A 21128-nucleotide genomic window follows, 5' to 3' on the forward strand; every position below is an offset into this window, starting at 1 on the left:
ATATCGTTGAAAGAATGGGAAATTATTTTGTGATACTTTCTTGCCAGAAAGAATACAACAGGCTGAAATGAATATAATAAATGCAATGTTACTAATTAACACCTATACAAATTAAATATTGTGTAATAGAAAGTCTGTTGACAAGGAGAAATAAGGTGTACATTATGTATTGCCCTGTGGCATCAATAAACTAATAATTAACGTAACATCCGCATTTTTTTTTTTTTTTTCGAAACGTGAAAACACCAGGAAATAAACGAACGACGATATTTTCAATAGCAATTTTATTTTATATTATTTCATTAAGATATACAATTATTCGCATCATTATATACAAGTCGACAGTTTTCACGATGATACTTATTACGGCAATGTTTTTCCTTAAATAATATCATGACTGAATATTTCTAATCTTATATCACATTAGTTGGTGCACCTGGATTACCTGCGGGTGGACTCCTGGTCATCATGGACGCAACCTGTGAGAATAACAATAGATCTATGTACTTCTGGTTTACGTATCCTTCAAACTATAAAGAACATTCATTTACTAACATTTTGTATGACTTGTTTTCTTAGAAAGTCGCTGGTGGCAGTCGAAATATTTTTATCATTTCCCATTTTGCATTTTACGTATCCATATAAATTTGCACTATTCAAAACGATTGCGATGCAAACGAGCAACAGCCACTTAAATTTCAAACTAAACAAGGCTGCCACAAAAAACATCGACCACAAAAGTGGACAGAGAATTAAGGCTAACCAAAAGATACGCGCTTCTGTAGTATTAATGCGGTTCTGTTGGACACCCTGAAACACAGGGTATACATAGTAGACCTTGTATTTTATAGTAAACAATTATAATCCTTTCCACTACTCTTTTTTCAATGTTGTTTACCAAGAACAGTGAAACATTAAATGCCTGCATAATTATAAGCCTTTCTCTTTTTATCTTTTCTTTTTTACCATAATGTGTCAAGGGCATAAAATGTGAAAACTGGTAAACCTTGAACTATTTATTCATTCAGGTAGATACAATGTCTACTAAAATGTACAAAATCGAAAGGATGTACGCAATGCCTATAAAATATAGACTTTTAATTAACAAACCTTTTTGGATTCAAATACCCAGTGACTTTTTCCATTGTCATCCACGTAATTCCACCATCTAAGACCAACCATTAGCCTTCCGGTGATATTTTTAACAGTCCAAAAGTCCATTGACAAGAGCAATACAACGACTACAAAACTAGTTATGAAACTATTTGAAAACCATCCACATAACATATAGGCTACTATCGCTGCTATTCTGAAGGCTAAATGAAACATGGTAACATATGGATGTCTATAAAGATACAATGTTGTCAATCTCAAACCTTAATTACTTTTATTAAATGTTTATATAATTGTAACATTTATATACTTAAGTTTATTGTTGCTTTGACCCGTTTCATCCTCTTCGCCAAAAGCAATTGTATCATCATCCATTAGCAAAGGTACCTAAGAAATCACATAATAAAATTTCAACTATTGACAAGCAACAACGTTACACGTCAAACCGTGATTACAACGTTAATGAAAATGAAAAATGAAAATTCTCCTTCCCTCCCTAGTAGGAGGTTAACACATAAAAATGATACAACAACACCTCGTACACTTCAAAACATATCGATTTACACCTGTTTTAACTATTATACGTACGGATATTCACGAATAAATGTCAATAGCAATTCTTCCGACACGACAACAAAACGGTGATGATGTTTTCGCGATGAAAATGATTCTTCTGTTATAGTTTTAAGCAACCTGGCAGTTTAAAGGTGGAAGTAAAAAAAAAAATACTTGGCGTCGATATACGAAAATCGAATGGGTTAAAATGTTCCGTACACTTACCGACGCAGACGCCATGTTAGCATGTTTTACCAAAAGCTTCCAGCGATACTAACGCCTTATTAACATGAGAAAAGCGCGAAACATACGTAGAAGCGTATTGAAATAAAATCCTAGAAAAGAATTCAAATATATCTTTGATTAATGACAGATGATTCAAATTCTTGGACATGTCTCGGTGAATGAAATAAGTGCCTGTCAAAAGTCATAGAATTCAGATACAGGTTTAATGCAGTTTGAATATCTTGCACGTCGCTGTAGATCGTTATCGGATTGGTGCATTGGAATTGGCGAATTCTATTGGTCAATTGAGATAGTGTTTAGCGTCACATGTATATACAAGCAACCCCATTTGTACGTAAGGGCGAATAATGACAAAAGCGTGTTCGCCATACAGTGGTTACATATGTTCGTCCGGTTTCGTATCAATGTGTTCTGTGTACCCTACTCGGAAATCATAATTGATAAGTACAGGAACGAACTCGTCGCACAGCAAGTAGACGCGAATACGCGTTGGTAGTAGTGGACTAGCAATAGCAGCGCCGATATTCAGCAGTGATAGTAACTGTAATGAAGTATCAGTGGCAGCCACTGCGATAGTGTTAGTGGTGATGGTGGTGGCTGAGATAAGTGCGGGGGACTGAATGCATATCAGCGGAATTTGTGTCCCACGAAACAGTTTCTCGTGGTTCACATTGCAGAGGATGTGCTGTGCGATCTAAGGTGTCGAGGATTAGACGATTGGTACAATGTTAAAGGATTATTCGCCAATCGTACAGGCGCTCCTAGGAACGTTATTTACGTGGGCTCTCACCGCAGCGGGTGCCGCACTTGTTATCGTAATTAGAGGAAAACAAGTAAGCTTTATTCCTTCCTTTTCTTCTCCAATCGAATATTTTTGAATTTACCTACGTTTCGTCAAGTATTTATTACTGCATTAATCAAAATATTATATACGTTCGACTCTAACCTAAGTTGCAAAGTATAAACTAACCTTTATCGTACACTCTTCGCGGGAATTTTTCCGTTTTGAAAACGTTAGAATTACACTTACCACCTTGAAAATGTTTCACATCCTAGTTTAAAGAAACGTGATATTTACGATATTCCAAGCTTTGTTATCATCTTACAAATTTCTTATTATAATTTAGTGCAATACATTAGCGGAATAAAATAAATTTTGTTATCGGAAATGGTTAACGTAAAATCGATTAGCTTCTTTTGCGAACCAGTCAGGGAAAAAATGTACTACGTAAAAGGTGCAATTAATTTCGATGTTATTGTCAGTTAACGTTTTTTTAATTTTTCTCCTCCTTAAGTCCTCCTCCTTAAACTTTGTTTTAGGGCATCCTAAATCTCTTATCTATTTCTGTGTCTTTCAATGGTATTTGACTAGTAGAATCCAAAAAATGTCAGTTTTAAGTTTAGAAAATCATGGAATCAAAAGTTATAGATCTGTAAAAGTACGTGTTTTATAGCTTATTTCGTTACAGATGTTCAACAAATTCGCGCGAACCTGGTAGATAGCAGTGTTACCGACCGTTTTCCGCCTGGATTTATCTGATCCAACCCAATATCGATATGAATTGCCGAACCTGAAATTTGGCCATCATGTGCATCTATTTACAGATAGTGATTTGACTCGTTAAACTGAAACGGATAGTCTATGAATAAAGCTAATATGGCGTTGAAATAAGCTGTGAAATGTTGGTGCATGTTCGCAGACGCATAACTTTTAATCTCATGATTCCCTAAATTTAGAACTGGCGTTCTTGGACCTTACCAGTCGAATATTATCGAAGGACACGGAAATAAACCAAAAATTTAGATCAAGAATGAAGTTTAGTCTGATTCTTAGCGGTTACTATATTAGCTATATCAGCCTCCTCTAATTAGAAAATTTGTGAAGTAAATTTTTTATATGGAAATGACGTAAGATCGGCTAATTTCGTTTACGAACTAGTCAAAGAAAAGCAAAGAAAAGCGAAGAAAATATACTACGCAATATAAAATTTCAACGTTATCTAGTTAACGTTTGCATCTTTTTTCATTTCTTTTTAAGAAATTGCTACTAATTTAAAACTTTATCTGATAAGATTAGATGTATACAAACTGAACAACGTATGAACAAAATTTCTATTTACGAAAGAGAAGGTATCGCTTGGTTCTATAACATAAAGAAATATCGAACGATATTTTAGAAGTGTGATAAACAAGTAACATTTTACGATAATAAGTTTATTACCGTATAATTATTTTAACAGTATCACAATATGTTTGATTGTCGACGCCTATTTGAAATTCTACATACACGTAAATTAAGAGATAAGAGTGCAGAACGATACTAAATGATGGAACGCGTTTAATTACAGCGTAAATTATTGGACATCAGCCTGGGATTCGCAGGCGGCGTGATGATAGCGGCAAGTTACTGGTCGCTACTGGCACCTGCTATTGAAATGGCAACAAAGAGCAAATTGTACGGAGCGGAAGGCGAATTCGCGTTCGTACCAATAGGAGTTGGATTTCTCATAGGCGCGGCTTTCGTTTATGGGACGGACGCGTTGATATCTTCCCTTGGCATTCAGTCCCCCAATGTGCTTTTAGCTATGCAGTCAGTCGGTACGAAACAAAGACGCAAGATCCTTGAAAAACTAAAGAGTGACGAGGATTTAGACGATTATGATCCGTATAACGACGTACAGATATTTGGTGGAAAAATGTATACTCAAATTGAGTCAACCACCATCGATGGTATCACATTTTTTTCCTGTAATATGTATCCAATTCTTTCTGTAGGCTTGGAAAATGGGATCAGTTCACTCTACACTCTGTATATTATTATTATGTCTGTGTGTCGAAATGTAAATGTTCACTCGCCCCTCTTTGCTTCCTCGTACAATAAGCGATTAACTCGTTCAGAAACAAACAAATTTTCAAATATATCAATTCTGTGAGAAAAAGCTTACGACGTTACTTACTTGTCTTTCGTTTAATTAATGTACCGCTGTTTCTTTCTGAACAGAGCATAATTTTTTGTTGTACCTGTCGTACGTAATATCTTGTATTGCGTAGTTAGTCGTTAGTTAGAATGTTCGTCAGTGTTAATGCTTTTTGCATTTAAACAAGATGTGCAAAGTAACGTTTGCATGAAAGCATTTTCAATGCAACAAGTGGAACTTGCAAAAACGCGACCGATAAAATATGAATAGAACGTCTGGTTATTGAAACGTGAATTACTCTGACATATTATCCACGCTTTGAAAGTACAAAGTACTTTTGCTAGAAAGGTAAAAATAGCAAAATATGCATCAATTTTTGTCGTTCGTGTTGAAGAAAGTTCCGCTACTTGTAAAACTGATCTTATTAATCCTGCCTGCGGATCTAAACTATAATACACAAGAGGTGCAAAAAATATGGAATAGAAAATACCGGGTGTTAATGATAAGCTTTACTGTGCTTTAATTCGAAAAAAAAAACGAGAAAAGAAGAAGAAAGATTATGTTTACACAGGGGCTCATATACACATATATAAACAATTTAAATCACTTCCAACGAATGTTATAGTATATCATCGATTGTCGCATTTTCCAGGTTTCTACGAGCAAAATACCCGAAGACGACAAATTGCAAATGTAGATAGGCCGGCAGAACAAGAAGAAACAGGCACAATTTACGAGGATCCTAACAACGAGTGTAAAAACAATCAATGGAGAAGAGTTTTGCTGCTGGTCGTTGCCATTACGGTACGCAAAGTCGTCGAGATTTTCTTTAAATGCACTCATGACGTAAAATTACAAATAAAATGTGACGAACTTATGCTCGAAATTAATTTTTGCAATGTATTAGGTGCACAATATTCCAGAAGGTCTTGCAGTTGGAGTTGGATTCGCTGCAGTTGGTAATAGTGCATCAGCAACTTTTGAAAATGCAAGGTAAGCGACATTTCTGCATCTCTGTATGTAAGGACTACCAATATGGGAGTCTAACATTCTTCTAACAATATGCACGACGCTTCAAAATTCCGAACATCACGAAGCGCGATGGAAAACTATTTTCATAGGCAGCGATAGATTCTCGGAATCTAATCTAGCGTAAACTATGTAGACAGTGGCCGTGTAGTCCAGAAGCCTGTCTCGAAGAAGAGGGGATATGTAAAAGGAAATAACTACGTTTTTTAACCTTCTTTTCCAAGATTTAAGATTTAATCGGCAATATCTATTTTAATATCTTTATCTGATATTCTGGCCTAAATAATTTAACTCGCATTAATCATATAACTAACAAGTTTCTCACAATATGACCGAATGATTATTATTCTTAGAGATTCGCCGTTGTATGTAGAGCGATATTTCAAATAGATTCTAATGCGTCTAAAGTAAAGTTCACTTAAACCAATCGCGCCTATCAGATTCATTACGGATCATCATCGTTAAGTAGTTAAGAGAATTGTTCAAAGGGGAGAAGTCTTCGGTTACGTTAAAAATCAGTATCTACGTTTATTTGAAAATCTACCATAGTTGTCTGAATAGATCTAATTCAACGTTCGTACGGTAAAAGAGGAAAACTTTATCGAACGATATTCTCCTTTTCTGTTCGCGCGTTTAAAAGTAATCTCGTTCGTTTGATGCATCGATAAAGGCGGAAAGCACGAATACTCGTGTAATTCGAGCAAGTGTCGCTACTGTAGAAATATCATAGCTCAAGTCGAAACGACTCGGTCGATTCTAGATGGCTGCGATTGAGAAGGAAGTTGAGGAATTCGTCGATAGATGGTAACACCATTGAAGTCGAGCGGATGGAAGTTACGAGCGCGTGCTAGGAGGTCCCCATGAATGAGTTCTATGGTGGTCGGTCGCGAGTGCCAGCCGCAGGCAAAGTTTATTGGCAGCAGTGGGTGCCTGTTGCGCGGGGGAAGGGCACGTGTGGCCCTGGAATTCAACGAGCCCTAGGCGCCGCGCATTCCATTCCATACCCCGTTCCCCGCTTCCTCGTCCCTCTACCACGACTTGCCCCGAACTCGCTCTCCTTACCGCCTTACGCCTTTGACTTTGGAAACAACTCAGCCTACTGCGATGACGTGTACAACTACATCGACCGGTATGACGTTGATTTCATTTCTACAAAAGCCGCCCGGGCAACGTAAACTTTATTTATAGAAAATGTTAACGATATCGCATGCTCCCATATCGTCGACCTTCCTCTTATTCTCTTCTTTCTTTTCTCTTATTTCTTTCGTCCTCCTTTTCCAAAGATAGCCCGTTAATTCGCCCAACATCTTGTTACAGATTCGTTCTTTCCAATTCTTTCCAATCTCGAATCCGCTCGACGAGCTTTAAGGCAATTCGCAGTAACGAACTTTGTAATCAAATACGAGGATCAATAGGGGAAAAGCAACGTTTATCATTGTCACTGTAAGAACGTGCACGTGAATCGACACGTGCACGCAAATGACTACTTCCGATTCCGCTGCCCAAGGATCCAGCGCTCGACGATCGTCCGCCTATTTTCAGTCGCGAGCTTGCAGCTTTTCTGCAACGTAGTCAGCCTGGAGATGGATGGAAAACGTTTCACCTTCGTATTGGCAACCAAAATTTTCACGCTTATTAGCCAGAGCACCTGGATAACCCGAGCGTGTTCTTTCCGTACGCTAAATATAGATAGACAGCTTTGTTTCCGAAGCTTGACGAAACTTTCAATTTTTTGTTTCTGTAACTAAAAAGATAAGTACGTTTGTACGTGCTCCTCTTTGAAGGCAACTTTTCGCAGATACAATTACAATGGCGAAACTTGTTCTCCGGATACGTAGTTATTACGTAATTTAGTTAATACATAAACGTTTTCACGAGGGATCCAGCTATTGTGCTTCTTATACCGGTATCCTTTTATTATTTAAGCGTACTCTGATCAAAGGCTATAATTTAAGATTCGAAGATATGTTCTTCGCACAATTTTGTTGTGAAAATGTAAATCGATGCAACAACGTGTAAGGATAATGGGCGTTTAGAGTAGTTGCGCGATATGCGAAAAGCATAAAAGGTTGATAAAGAAAAATAGCTGTCAACGTAAGTGTTCGAACGTATTTAAGATGTTAAGAGAATTTCATTACGGTACTACCAAACTCGAAATCGCGTCATAGCCGAATCTCGCTGCGTTCGAACGCTATTGGATATCTGAGCGGAGATTACAAGCGTCCGTAGGTCATTAAGCATCCGTAGAATGAATGGACCGGATCGATGTTTTCCTCTCTGTCGCGCGATAATTGAGAAATACAGAGAGACAGTTCTCTTTTTTCCTTTCTGATACAGCGTGAACGCTTTACCGAAGAAAGGCTAGCGGAATGGCGACTCTCGCCAACAAATTTCCGAGGAGACTTTGAATTTCAATGCTTACTGGAAAATATTACCGCCGAAGCTTCTTTTTTTTTTTTCATCTTGTAACGAAGCCGGTAAGAGAGAGACGGAGAGAAATAAGAAGGTAAGCGAACGAGCGAGGGCGCACGATAAGCGATGCGACATAAACGCGGTATCGCGCTAGTTTCCCGGTTATGAATGAATCGTCGTCTCGGTTCGAAAGATGACCCCGGCCGATATATCGGCGTCGTGCGTATCGCCACGTACTGGTTCGTGCCGTGCGTATATTCTTATCGGTACCGCGGGTCTTCGCCGTCTGACGACTATCTTCTTTCAGGGAATGTTCACCGGGAAAAATATTTTTCCATTAAAAATAGATACACACGTCGATGGAATCGGGGTAAAGAAGGGAACGACGAGGAACGAGCAAGGATCGTCGCGCGTTGGGAAAATCGCTCAGCCTTGAGCGGTTATCGAGCCAGCATGCCCTTTTGTAGCCGAACTCGTCGGTTACGAGCAACATTCCATTCTCACGACGATCGCGAACCTGCAGGCTACTGGTGTCGAGCTTTATTTTCGAGAGGTTAATCGGTACAAATGTCTCATATTCGGTACATAGAGAAGTTGCACCGCTAAGCGTTCGAGTAAGCGACATGGGAAAAAAATTGTCGAGGCAAGAGATCGTTGGCAGATCGTGTCCCGGTCAAGGAAAACATCGTCATCCGTAAGCCGCGATAGAAACGAGGCTTTACGCAACAGATCCGTTTACGTTATCGATCGATCGGTCGCGACATGTCCTTCCCAAGGAAAGGTAATTCATTCGCGAGACCGAGGCAAAACGTTGGTCGAGAGTTGCGTTCGAGGCGGCGAAAGAATCATGAATGAAAGGTTCGGCGGTGGTTGATTGGTAGCGCGTGGCCGTTCACGTCGGTATCCGCAGTGCGTTGGAATAGTGAAGAGCGAAGAGCAAGCAGACAGGACAAATAGAGCGAGAAAAAGAGAAAAGGATGCTGGAAGAGCGGGCAGCCGATAGGAGCGACGATATTTGCACTCGTAAAACGCTCAAGGAGATCCGGTACTGAGTCACCTTCTGTACCGAGATACCTTCGCGGTATGCGAATTTTTCGCGGAATCTCGCTTGTCCTTATCTCGTTTCGCCATTGAAATTCGTCACTGAATCGTCGTTAGCGTCTATTCTCGTGACTCGTTCCTTCGTGACGCGATCTGCCCCGTTGCGTGCCATAAAAATATCTAGAAATAGACGACCATCGAACATCTTCTGATTCGCGAAAAAGGCGCTCGCGTTCTCGTTCGGCTTCGTCTCGTTCTCGAGCGAGAAGAACGCTGTTTCAGATCGGAGAGGCTAAATCGACGTTCTCGCCATTCTCTGCGGAAGATTTGGTCACGTGATCGCGTATCTCGTTCGATATATCTTCTCTGTTTCCGTTTACCTTCGTAGATCGTAGAAGAAAACGGGAAAGAAGGAAATGGAATGGGCGAGTGAAAAAGAGAGAAATAGCACGCATAAAAACGAAGGAACTACGGAGTGGCGGGTTGGCATGGTACGTAGATGAGGTGTTGCTATGTTAAACACGGCGCCAGACAAAGCTGCCGACGAAACCACCTCATTTCAGTGCTATCCTCCTGTCTGTCTTATTATATACCGACCGACCGACCGACCGACCGACCAGTGCTCACCGCACCGCGGCCCCTCTCTGTCCTCGTGTCTCTACTTTTCTCTTTTTACTTGCCCGCTCTCTTCTCTCTACCATTTTACCCTTTCTCTCCGTGGCTCTAGCTTTGCTGTCCTCTTTCGGCTCGAACATCCTCTCTGGCTATCTATGCCTTCTTCTTTTCTCGTCCTTCATCTCCAAGTTGTAGTATCGTATACCATAACTATAAACGCGATAGTCCGTAACTCGTTTCGTCATTGCTGAAACTGTATTTTCTGTTAGAAAAAAAAAAAAAAAAAAAAAACGAGGAATGTCGATCGTCCACGAAGAGAGTAATAGAGGCCAAGTTGGTGAACGAATAACGTCCGACTTAACGACGTTTTCTCAATTTCTTACTCGATATTTTCTAAAGATGCGATTATTAGATTTAGCAACACGACACAGTCTCGACAGTTTTCTTCGATCGTTGTACTTTGCACACGGTGCTTATCACACGCGGAAAACTCGTTCTGACGTGTGCTAAAATCAAAGGAAGTCGGTTACGATATAGTACTTCCCGTTTAGCTTCGGTGGATGGTGCATAGTATTACGAATGCACGTGCGCAGCGATAGACACGCCAACCGTATCTCGGAACCTTCTTCGCGACGAGAACCGCCTTCCGTTATCAACGGAAGACGAGCATTCCTTCGCATTGATTTCCATCCCGTCGTTAGACTGCCGGACACCGTTTCTCCTTTTTGTCTGTTCGTCGCCTACATTTTCTACGCGCGAGATGCCTCGAGTACAGCCGTTCACGGCCAAAACCTTCTGAGAATTCGACTCGCGAGACACACTCCGTAAGTTAGCGGACACACCGATACTTTTCTCCTTTCTTTTTCTTATTATCTAGCTCGAAAGGTCTTGGTACGACGGGACGTATCGGAAAAATAGAAGCTTTCGATATCGGAAGATATTATCAAAAATGAGGAGAAAAGAAGAAAAGAGAAAGAAAGAAAGAAAGAGACAGTGGAAGAAAACGGGCGATCAAACAAGCTATCGGAAAGCGCATTTGTCATCGCGACTTCCTCCTGCTCTTTCTTCTTTCGGCGGACACGTCTATCTCTCGCTTCTGCTCGGTGTCTCGGTTAATTCGTTTCTCTTTCTCTGGCATCGGGCGATGCACCGGCGCGCACGGTGCAGCGACTTTGCAATGCTTGGAATGCAGCGGCATTACGCATGCGCACCGCGTACCTTACTCGGAACAGACGAACAGCCGGATCCGTTATGTCCCTCGACGACGACCTCGGGACGATCGTCTGTCCGGACTATTCGACGAACTAGCGTCTTCTTGCCGATCGAACCACCGCCATCGAGACGGCTACTCGCTGTTGCGTCCACGATCAACTGTACACGCGATGGAGGCTATTTCTTCCTTGTGCGCTGCGTGGCTCGCAAGGAACATCTGCCGTCGGAATCTGGCGATCCAGCGACCGTTCCCAATTCGGCAAAAGCCACCTTACCCCTTGGAATGCGCGCCAATTATTTCACGGCGAATTCGTTCTAAACTTTTACGACGTGGTCGTAGTCGTAAGAAAGAGCTTCCTTCCCTCGTATCGTCTTAACGCGCGGGTAACTACGACCGGTTACCGTTTCGGCTAGAAAAGGCTGTGTCGCAAGGAAGGGTGACGAGGGTTGAGAATGGGAGAAAAAGAGAAGGAAACGGAGGAACAGGTTCGCGAGAATCGGCAAACGCGTTTCTGTTTGACATTAAGAGGCGCGCAACGATGCCGGAGGTAGCAGAGAAGAGCGGGGTTGATCTTGGTCTTATGATTTTATGGTGTTAAGCCGTGGCCGGTGGCCTCGGGACTCGCAGCCGAGAAGAGCCGGAGAACTCGCCTTGGCGTTGGTGGAATGCGGGACGGGCAAATCGCGGTCGGCCCGCTTGCGCCTCGTTCCCATGCATTCCTTACTCCCTCTCTCGTTCCTCCTTCGTCTCTGCTTCTCTTTCTTTCTCTTCCCTTACCCCTGCTCCTCCTCTCTTGCCCCTTTTTGTCTTGCTCGCTCCTTAGTTTTCTCGTACAAGCGCGTTTATACGTCTACGCTCGTCCCTCGCGTTGCTCCTCTCCCCTCGTCTCTCTTCTTAACGCGCGTCGTACGGTGTATGAACATAAGCGCACACCTAAGGACTCGCGCATAACACGTAACACCGGCTTCTCCCCCTTTTCCCATCTTACGATGTTTCAAGACCCTCTCCGGGTCTCTAGTCCTATGCTCCTTCTATCTCTATTCACATCTTGTAGGCTCGCCAATCGCGCGGTCAATCCCTCCAACGGAGATTCCTCGTGATTCCTTCGGGATCGTTCCTTCTCCTTCGATTTCCTCCTTCTGCCGGTCGCTCGTTCGTTCCACGCTTCCTTTTTGGAAGTGCAGCCTCGGCCGGCGAAAAACGGCTCGTTATCGTATCGCGGCGACGATGAAATTTCGCTGCCAGCGACGCTACTTTCCACCGTGAGATCGATAAAACGCAACCCGATCGTTGTTTACGAGGCACGAGCACGCTGTTCGATCGTAGCGCTCTTTGGCTCTGATTTCTCGTTTCGCGATGAGAAAGAAAGTCAGACGAGAGAACAATTTGCCAGTGTTTCGGTCGTTTAAACCGAGGACGAGCGTTGCCGCCTAAAGACAGTCACGGTTGCTTATGGAATGCAAAATGGCGACCGGCGATGCGTCCAACGAAACTACTCCGGTCGCCATTTTGGTACACATTGACGAAGCTACACCGCCTCGATGATCCGTTAAGTTCTTCGATATCTACGACGTCACCGGTTCAACGTATTTATTTTCCATCGCCTCGAAGCTAATTTTTATGGCTGCCGCCCGTAGAACCGGCGCTCCATCGAATACGCACGTCTAACGGTAACTCCGCTACGAGTTTGACCATGACAATCAAAACACCGGTGTGCTACCTTTTTTCGCCTTTTAATAGATACCAGTTTGGCGAGATCTATACCGTTTCTGCTCGGAGAAATCTCCGATTCGCGGCTCGAGACAGCGCGACGCCCTCGCGCGTAATTCCCCGGGCGATGGAATACCTCCGTTTCTAATTTGAAAGGTGAACCTTAGCCGCGTGATCTCTCTAGCGCGCGACAACGCGGACAAATTTATGAATGAGCCTGTCTTTCTCTCTCTCTCTCTCCTCTCTCTCTCTCCTCTCTCCCTTTACGTCTATTTCACGAATCGCGCAAAAGCAGACGACTAGTTGGATACCAACGCGATGGACACTTTCCGATTTAGAAAGTAGCGACAGTTGGGAACAAGGGAGAAGACGAGCCCTAGCAAACGAGTTACTTCATCCATTCGTAAAGGATGATGAAGACACTCGGACGTTGTTTCTTAAGCAAATTTGATTATCGCGTGGGGTGAGGCGACCTTCTCGTATCGTAACAAAATAGGACAATGGGGACAAGATGAATTTGAAAAACGGAAGAATCCGAACTCCGCTGGATTGGGCAGCGAGAAGCGCTAGAACGACGCTGGCCGGGGTCTAGCTGTCTGGTGATAGGGTAGACGAATCGGGAAATCACGGCGCTGACCGTGGAAATCAGAAAGAAGAAGTCAGGAAGGAAAAGAAACCTGGCTGTAGGAGGGCGCGGTTCGAAGGAGCGAGAGAAAAGAGGCGAAGCAGCACAGGAACGATGGAGAGGGACAGAGTGGAAGAACGAGAGAAAGAGAGAAACGTAAGAAGGTGAAGCCAAGAGTGGTGTGGTAGGGGACGATCATTCTTGGAACTCGGGTGACCTCCCCTGATGCAACTGGCGAACAGCCGGACCCGACGGGTTAACTGTACAACCACTTATGTACGTCGATGCTGTAGGAACGCGACGGCGATGCCGTCCTATGAAATAACGTGCTACACGCCGCGGCATGACATACCATACCATGTGCTCGGCATGTACGAGAGAGCACGGTGATCATGCATCGGAAGGAGGAGCTTGGTTCGCGTCATTCATTCACCTGCTCGACCATCTCTGCTATTCTCTATCGATCGACCGCTTGTCTATTGTCGCTTGAAAATTCTAATCGTCGACCTATCGGCAATTCATCCGCGCCCGTCCATAGTCTCCTCGACCGGTCAAGAACCGAACATTGCAAAGTTTTTCCATCGTCATTGATTTCTTCTTACCAACGCGATAATCACTTTGGCTTTCTGTCGTCTATTCGTCTTTTCGATTTTTTGTTTTACTCAACTTGTTTCGTGAACTGTGCTTTCGTATTCGAATATTCTGGCTAATATCCGGCGATTTCTTCGTGCCGTTCTCTCTCCCTTGCTTGTCGTTCCATCGAATTGCCGTGGTACGTGCGACCGCCGAGATCGATCGACTTGGAAATTTCCAAACAGTAGGCGATCGTAATTGGCTCGTACACTCAGCGCGTAACTCGTTCTCTTACTTTTGTTCTTCTATTCTCGCCCTTCGGCACGCTTCAGTATCTACTCGTAATGTAACAGCGATCTACAAATTTACAAGAAGGAAAAGGCGGACACGTAACGTGTCCTATCTACGTAACGTCCATGTCGAGATTCGAGAGTGAACGATCAGTTTGCCACGCATAGGACAAGAGAGTGGAAGGTTCGTCGTAGAAGCAGCTCGCATCACTCGAACCGAGCAAATGGAAAAATCTAGAGAATGTCGAAGTCGTCGACCAGTTTCAAGAACTCACCGGGATCGGATGAGACGGTGCAAGTTGACTCGCGACAAAGTCACCTTGTCTCCTCACCTTTATCCTTATCGTTCGATCGCGATACGCGCTTCTCGCTAAACCAGACACGCTTATTTTCCTGTCACATCGGCGTTGCTTAGGAGAACGCGTTCAACCTACTACCACTCAATCGCGTTGTACGTTTTTATTACAGAAACCTTGCAATCGGAATCGGTATCCAGAATTTTCCCGAGGGACTGGCGGTGGCTCTGCCCCTTCAAGCGGCTGGAATTAGTACGTTGAAGAGTTTCTGGTACGGACAACTCTCAGGGATGGTAGAACCTCTGGCCGGCGTCCTTGGCGCAGCCGGAGTGACGTTCGCTGAACCCGCGCTACCTTATGCGCTTGCCTTCGCAGCCGGTGCAATGATCTATGTCGTGATCGACGATATCGTTCCGGAAGCGCATCAGAGGTTGGTACAATTTTTATTACATTTGCATAGAAATTGGGAATAAGAGCGTAGAAATCTCTCTTTCTCTCTTCTGAAACTGCTATTGTTGTTGCGGTGGTCGTTGTACGAAGAAAAAGTAAAGAGGATACGGTCGTACAGGTCTAGAAAGATAGAGGCGCATGTACGGCGCATGTTCGAGAACGATTACGGTACAATGGCGCGTGACGGCAGTAGCGTAGTTAGCGCAGCGTCGGCAAAACGGACGTGGCGAATTTCTTTCCCAGGCTCGACTGCCTAGCTGAAGACGCATTGTCATTATAATTGGCTCCTTTTGTATTTCGCGTGCGATCTAACCGCTCTGGCCGACGAGACGGTACCGTACGGACGCGCTTTCCTCCTGAGATAGTGGAGCCGAGTTCGCTCCCTCGGGAACCCTCCAGGCTCCGACAAACACAAAAGTGACAAACCCCTCTGTAAACCGTTGTCTGACCTCCGACAGGCGAGAAGCTGTTTCTCGTACGCGTTGCACCGCGTGTGATCATTTCCAAAAGGCCGAAGGAAGTGAAAGAGGGGAAACAGAGAGAGAGAGAGAGAGAGAGAGAGAGAGAGAGATTACAATGCTCGCTTTGCTTTCTGGTTTAGCAGGACAGCAGAGTTTCTCGCGAAAGGTAAACGCGCTCCCTGTAAGATCGAACGATATCGAAAAAAGAAGCGCGAAAGAATAAGGACGAGGAGAAAGTTTGCGAGATCCGAGAATCGATTAGTTTTCGTAGCGACGCACACGCGTGCGCAAGAACCAGCTCTAAAAACGAAAGACAAGAAACACGGCTCTGCTATGTAGAAGCTATCGAAAGAATTCGGACTTGTCACGTATCTCGGGAATTAATTTTTCTTCGACTCACGGGTTTCTCAACTGATACGGAGCTAGCCGGATTCTTGGAACGGTCGGTCCTCGGTGATCGTTTGCATGATTGTCTGTTCGGTGAAAAGGAATGCCTCGTTTCGGGCCCGTAGCCTCGCAGCTAACGGCAATCGTCTACTTTTTTTGAAAGCAGCCTGTGGTTCGAAAGATACGCGCCATGCTGTCGATGATACTTGGCGGAGAGATCTCGATCGATATTTGTCGCGTCGAATCGCGTCGAATCGCGTCGAATCGCGTCGAATCGCGTCGTTTGTCCACCGACCGCGAACCGTAATGGCTAATAAAAATACAAATTTCTGAGGCACACCGAAAGGAGGTATTTACCGCGCGGATATGATTGATATGGTAGAACGCCCACCGAAACACAACGGCACATTTCACCGGCCGTTAAAATTGATGGCCGTGTATAATTTACGAAATCAACAAGCCGTGACGTGCAATACCGGCTACGAGCGTGTGTGTTTTGTGTGTACTTAATCCCTACTTATATCGCGAAAACCCTTTTATTTCTCGCTATCCTGCTATTTTTTCTTCCCGTTCTTCGTTTCCATCTCCGCACCTCGATCGTCTTCGAACGTTCACTCGGATTCCTATTTTTCGTACCACTCTCCTCTTTCTACCGCCATTTTTCGTCATCAGCGTCGAACAGATCGTCCGAGCATCCAAGTCCTCCTCCAGTTCCTTTCCATCGATCCTCGTTCGTTCACATATCCAGTTTTACGTTCACGTTCCTCTGCATCCATCCTTGGATATGAAAGAGAGAGAGAGAGAGAGAGAGAGAGAGAAAGAGCGTATTGGTGTGTCTTAATCAGTTTGCATCTTTAAGAAGAAAACGTATTTCTTGCTTTCTGATTACAGTGGAAACGGTAAACTCGCCAGCTGGGCCGCGATCGTTGGCTTTTTGGTAATGATGTCTCTGGACGTTGGATTAGGCTAGGATCGTGCGATAAATGACATTTGCAGAAATCGATGCGCGTCTAGGTTTATAGATACGTTCGATAGAGTCGTTGTTCCTTTGGGAAGCTCGTTTCGATCTTTAAAGCCAATTTTCTTTAAAAATCGCAACGAACTTTCCGAGCAACTCGATATCAAACGCGAGAAATTCCTAATAATTTCTGTCTCGCGGCATTCCGTCGAATTTCACGGTCGAATTTCACGGTCGAGTGTGGAGATCGAAGCGGAGTTAACGCGGCGCGTTAACCGCTAACGATCTCGAAGTTCCGACAATTCGATCGAGCTTTCTTCTCGTTGAACGAGATGCCAAGTTCGATCGTATACCGCCTCAAAATTATCCGAGTGTGTCTTCCATGAATCTAGTCTTTGTTGATCCGATATAGAAGTCAATTAGATCAATCAGGCGACGACCTCCGGTTACGCTTTACAACATTCTACGCCGTGTTCGTTGCGACCAAAGGAAACGAGTAGAAGATCGTTTGCCCTTGTTCGCGATTTAAAAACCGGCTCTGTCTACTTCTCACCCTCTTATTCTCTTATCCTTAATCTATATATTATTTATCGTCTCGGTTAATGGGAAATTTCGATTCAGTATTGCGAAGATACTGCAATGACCGATCGAAAGATAAGAAAAATGCCGAACTCGGGACGAGAAGGCAAATCTTGTGATAGCCAATTTCGTTTAGAAATATAGTCGCAAAGAATCGGTGCGACTCCCCTTGCTTTCTTACGCAACATTTTACGTAGCTTTCTTTCAAATGGATTCTCTCACGAATAATACGAATGTGGCAATTTCAAAGTGTCTTTCGCACGACACGTACGCAATCGTTCGCTGCACGCTAGATAAATGCACGCACATTTATTACGCTGTATCCAGGACGTATCTTGTCCAATCAGTTCGTCGTTCGCGATCGATCCGAAAACTTAAACGGTTAAACGTGCGATAAACTCGCACGTGCTGCAGTATCTTGTTTTTTAGATAAGTAAGTTTACAACTGCCATCTTGCCATTGTAAAATATTTTCTATTTCCCATCCCAAGCATACCGATATTTATCGTAATGAATTTTACGATGCTTCGAACAGTACGTATGTAATTTTATCCATTCACTATAATAATAATAATAATAATGATAATGTATAGTACCTACCGTTAACGGAACGCCCGTTTCGTTTCACGCTCGGCGCTGGATCACTACTTATAAGACAAAAATACTATTTTTTCGTATATAACAAATCGATACATAGACGTAAGAAATTCGCGCGTTACTTGTACACGGAGAAGCTCGAGGCACGTGTGATCGATCGAATCGTCATGCACACTGGACGAATCGATACTTTTCACGTGTATATCGTGGTAGTGCGGTTTCTCAGGTTCCTACGTCCGCGTACGATCCTCGTAGTTGCAGTTTCGTCGACGATCTCGAGCCAAACGTTGTTCGTAAGAGACAGAAACAGAGCGCGAGAAAGAGAGAGGAAAGAAATCGATCGTCGCATGCTTTGTATCGAACCAGTGCATGTAAAGTGCGATGTCAGTCGTCTTTACGACGAAAGTGGTGCTTTGGAAACTTTCTGCAAATTATAAACCGACAAAGTAGCTATATCGGTATTAAGTATCCTAGGTTTTGTATCCAGTGGGAAGGCTTTCGGGACAGAAGCGTCGTTCGATCGTAAAATAAAAATGTGCGACTGGAATCTTTCTCTATACTGGTACGAGTAAATTGTTTGTATCAAGAGCAATAAAACAGAGTACGAATTACGGCCGTTAGACGGAATATCGGCAGGATATTTTTACTGTTCCTCGTCCTGGTCCGCAACGTAATGGCGCAAAGTGTGCCCGGCATTTCGCTGCTCGTTTAATAACATATCCTGTTGTTTCACCGTTCGATCCTTAACGCGTTGACCCTTTAGAGGCGAAATTTTCTTACTACGGTATCGGCTGACGCGATCTCGTTTCACACGGAGTCGTGTATCCCGATAGATCTCGCAATCAGCGAGATTGAAACGATTCTAACGACGTTGCAGTGTCTCTGACAGATGGGACAGACGTGTCCCATTAGCCTCGAAAGGGTTAATCGTCAGAAAGGGAAACGAAATTGGATCGTTGCGCAGTTGTAGCCGGCGCGTTCGCGGCAGAGGAAGAGCTGCGTGACGTGCACGGAGCCGTGCATCGACGGAAGGTTAGTCCGGCGAGTTAGCCAAGCTGTTCGTGAGATAAGATTCGGTGAAACGAGCGTACAGTATCGGCGCAGTCGACGCAATCCTCGTCTCGCGTCTCCCGTCTCACCGAAGAGTTGCATAACCCAAAGAGAGTCGAGGCATGAATGGAGCCGAGCGACGAGGACGGCTGCACCACTCGGTTGCCCGGTGCAACGAGTCGACCCGTGGCTGGTGGGGATGCCAGCCGAGAGGGACGCATCGGTATTCAAGAAAGAGCACGACGGAAAAGAGCGAATCGGAGCGAGAGAACGAATCATACGGCGTACAGAAATGACGCAGTGCTCGACAGAATTCTGCCTACGAGGAAGACAAAGCCCGACAGGCGATCCGCGCCAAGAGCGACGAAGAAGACACGAGAAAGCAGCCTGGCTCGCGAGCGTTTCCCCGCGTAACAGAGACGCGCGAGAGTTTACTTCCTCGACGTCCGACGAAGATGAACGCGACTCGCATCCAGCGTGCGCATGAAACAAGGACGAGACGCGTCGGGACAAAGGGAGGATGCTGTTAGAGAAAAATATAGACGTATTCCTGCGGTAAGGAAGAATGAGAGAGGAAAAATCGTTGGAAGGTCAAAGAGCTGGGAAGGGGTAAGTTAAGGAAGAGAGGGAAAGAGAGAGAGAGAGAGAAAGAGAGAGAGAAATACAGAGAGATGCGTAGCGGTAGATGCAGATGCGAGCCGACGCCAGCAGACACATAGGGAAAGAATGGAAGGCAGGAAAAAATGTCTCGTGGGGACCGCGAGACGAGGAGGATGAGAGAAGAAGACAATTTTTAGACGGAGAGGGGAATACGAGAGGAGTGGAAAGGGGGAAGAGATTAAGAAGGAAGAGGAAACGTCGGTGGTCGCGCAGAGTGGTGCGTTAATCGGTTTGCTAAAGTTAAAGGGATGGTCACGTGGTGCGTTAAGTCGTCGTTGTGCGCACGTTCGGTCGAGCGAAAGAGGGAGGGGAGTACAAAGAGGACGAGGGGATAAGGGGTAACGCGTTGCATCGGAAAGCCGGAGCACCGGTGCTGCACCCGTCAGCAGTCTTACGATGCACTTTGCCCTGCGCGTCTCCGATGCGGTGGCGCACGTGCGGCGTGACGCGATGCGACGCGCAGCGACGTTCCACGATGACGAGGTGCCTCGTCGTGACGCATCACCAAAATCGCATCGAGTTAACACGTCCGCGCGTCGACAAGTGTTGCTACACCGGTGACGGAGAGATCGATCTCTCTGTTTAGCGAGGCTTTCGCCGCGCATACCGATTTCCAATTCCTTGCGCCTAGTACCGCGCGGCTCGTCCGCTATCTCTCACCTCGTTCCCATTCTATTTCAACGTTTTCACAGATACCGCCGAGTCGGCTGGAAACATCGCCACGACGTTCGGCTCGAGCCGCGCTTCCTTACAAAATGAAATTCGTTCGTTCCACGATCCCCCGTGGATATCCTCCGTGGACATTGCCCTTTTCATTCTCGTCCACCGGTACCTCCACCGCGTCCTTCTCCATCGCGTCGACTGTCCTCTTCTCTCGCCACCCTTGTCGTATGTAACGCGTGCTTCTTATTACGTAACATTGCCACATTGCATCTTCTGGGACAGAGAGTTCCTTCTCTTTACCACGTTTCTTCCCGCTTTTCTTCCGGCGTTTCGTTCTTCCTGCATCGCTCCCCGCTTCCAGCCCCACTATCCAATTTTAAAAGCCGCCTCTTTCTCATCGACGATCGCTGAGAACTCGTTTAACGTGCGAGCCGCTTTTTTTAAATTTCAAATCGAAACACCAGACGACGAGTCGCTGTTTAATCGATACTTTGTCCGAATATTTAGTTCGTTATCTTGTTTTTTTTTCTTTTCTATTCTCTGATACCACTCTGATACGATTTACTCGTGACGACAATGCAGCCGACCTTTTGACTCCGCCGCTGCCCGCCCCCCTCCCTCCGTTCCCACGTGGCAACGAACTTTCGACAAAAAGTAATCATCGACCTCCAGCTAGCGCCGGAAGTCG

The 21128-nt window shown here is 44.6% G+C and overlaps 2 protein-coding genes across 6 annotated transcripts; one reads left to right on the forward strand and one right to left on the reverse strand.

Annotated features, from left to right (window-relative positions):
• Nucleotides 1–269: 269 nt before the first annotated feature.
• Nucleotides 270–2048, reverse strand: LOC126873572 (uncharacterized Golgi apparatus membrane protein-like protein CG5021). Of its 3 annotated transcripts, none has more exons than XM_050634617.1 (5): nucleotides 1894–2048; nucleotides 1424–1500; nucleotides 1111–1345; nucleotides 556–798; nucleotides 270–479 (listed from the first exon to the last, which is right to left on the reverse strand). In XM_050634617.1, exons 1-5 carry the CDS (start codon nucleotides 1906–1908, stop codon nucleotides 414–416), a joined length of 636 nt encoding a protein of 211 aa, XP_050490574.1. In that variant the 5' UTR covers nucleotides 1909–2048; the 3' UTR covers nucleotides 270–413. The 3 variants fall into 3 exon arrangements, with proteins under 3 accessions (XP_050490574.1, XP_050490573.1, XP_050490575.1); XM_050634616.1 differs by having other exon boundaries at nucleotides 556–810; XM_050634618.1 differs by lacking the exon at nucleotides 1894–2048 and adding an exon at nucleotides 1702–1887 and having other exon boundaries at nucleotides 556–810.
• A 164-nt stretch (nucleotides 2049–2212) lies between these two features.
• On the forward strand, nucleotides 2213–17026 carry LOC126873563 (zinc transporter ZIP11). Of its 3 annotated transcripts, none has more exons than XM_050634585.1 (6): nucleotides 2221–2747; nucleotides 4263–4644; nucleotides 5485–5636; nucleotides 5740–5825; nucleotides 14809–15066; nucleotides 16826–17026. In XM_050634585.1, the coding sequence occupies exons 1-6, from the start codon at nucleotides 2640–2642 to the stop codon at nucleotides 16902–16904; spliced, it is 1065 nt and encodes a 354-aa protein (XP_050490542.1). In that variant the 5' UTR covers nucleotides 2221–2639; the 3' UTR covers nucleotides 16905–17026. The 3 variants fall into 3 exon arrangements, with proteins under 3 accessions (XP_050490544.1, XP_050490542.1, XP_050490543.1); XM_050634586.1 differs by having other exon boundaries at nucleotides 2225–2747; nucleotides 4263–4512; XM_050634587.1 differs by lacking the exons at nucleotides 14809–15066; nucleotides 16826–17026 and adding an exon at nucleotides 7179–7742 and having other exon boundaries at nucleotides 2213–2747.
• Nucleotides 17027–21128: the final 4102 nt, after the last annotated feature.

Source organism: Bombus huntii, chromosome 14, assembly GCF_024542735.1.
Source record: "Bombus huntii isolate Logan2020A chromosome 14, iyBomHunt1.1, whole genome shotgun sequence".
NCBI lineage: Eukaryota > Metazoa > Arthropoda > Insecta > Hymenoptera > Apidae > Bombus > Bombus huntii.

What these genes read in the sequence shown, in the direction of transcription:
- LOC126873572 (XM_050634616.1), bottom strand. An exon ending in CAAAGCAACAATAAACTTAA is followed by an intron (nt 1,346 to 1,423) that starts GTATATAAATGT and finishes GTATCTTTATAG; the next exon opens with ACATCCATATGTTACCATGT. An exon ending in GGGTATTTGAATCCAAAAAG is followed by an intron (nt 811 to 1,110) that starts GTTTGTTAATTA and finishes CCTGTGTTTCAG; the next exon opens with GGTGTCCAACAGAACCGCAT.
- LOC126873563 (XM_050634585.1), top strand. Translation starts at nt 2,640, where the DNA reads ATGTTAAAGGATTATTCGCCAATCGTACAGGCGCTCCTAGGAACGTTA. An exon ending in TCGTAATTAGAGGAAAACAA is followed by an intron (nt 2,748 to 4,262) that starts GTAAGCTTTATT and finishes GTTTAATTACAG; the next exon opens with CGTAAATTATTGGACATCAG. An exon ending in TGCTGGTCGTTGCCATTACG is followed by an intron (nt 5,637 to 5,739) that starts GTACGCAAAGTC and finishes GCAATGTATTAG; the next exon opens with GTGCACAATATTCCAGAAGG.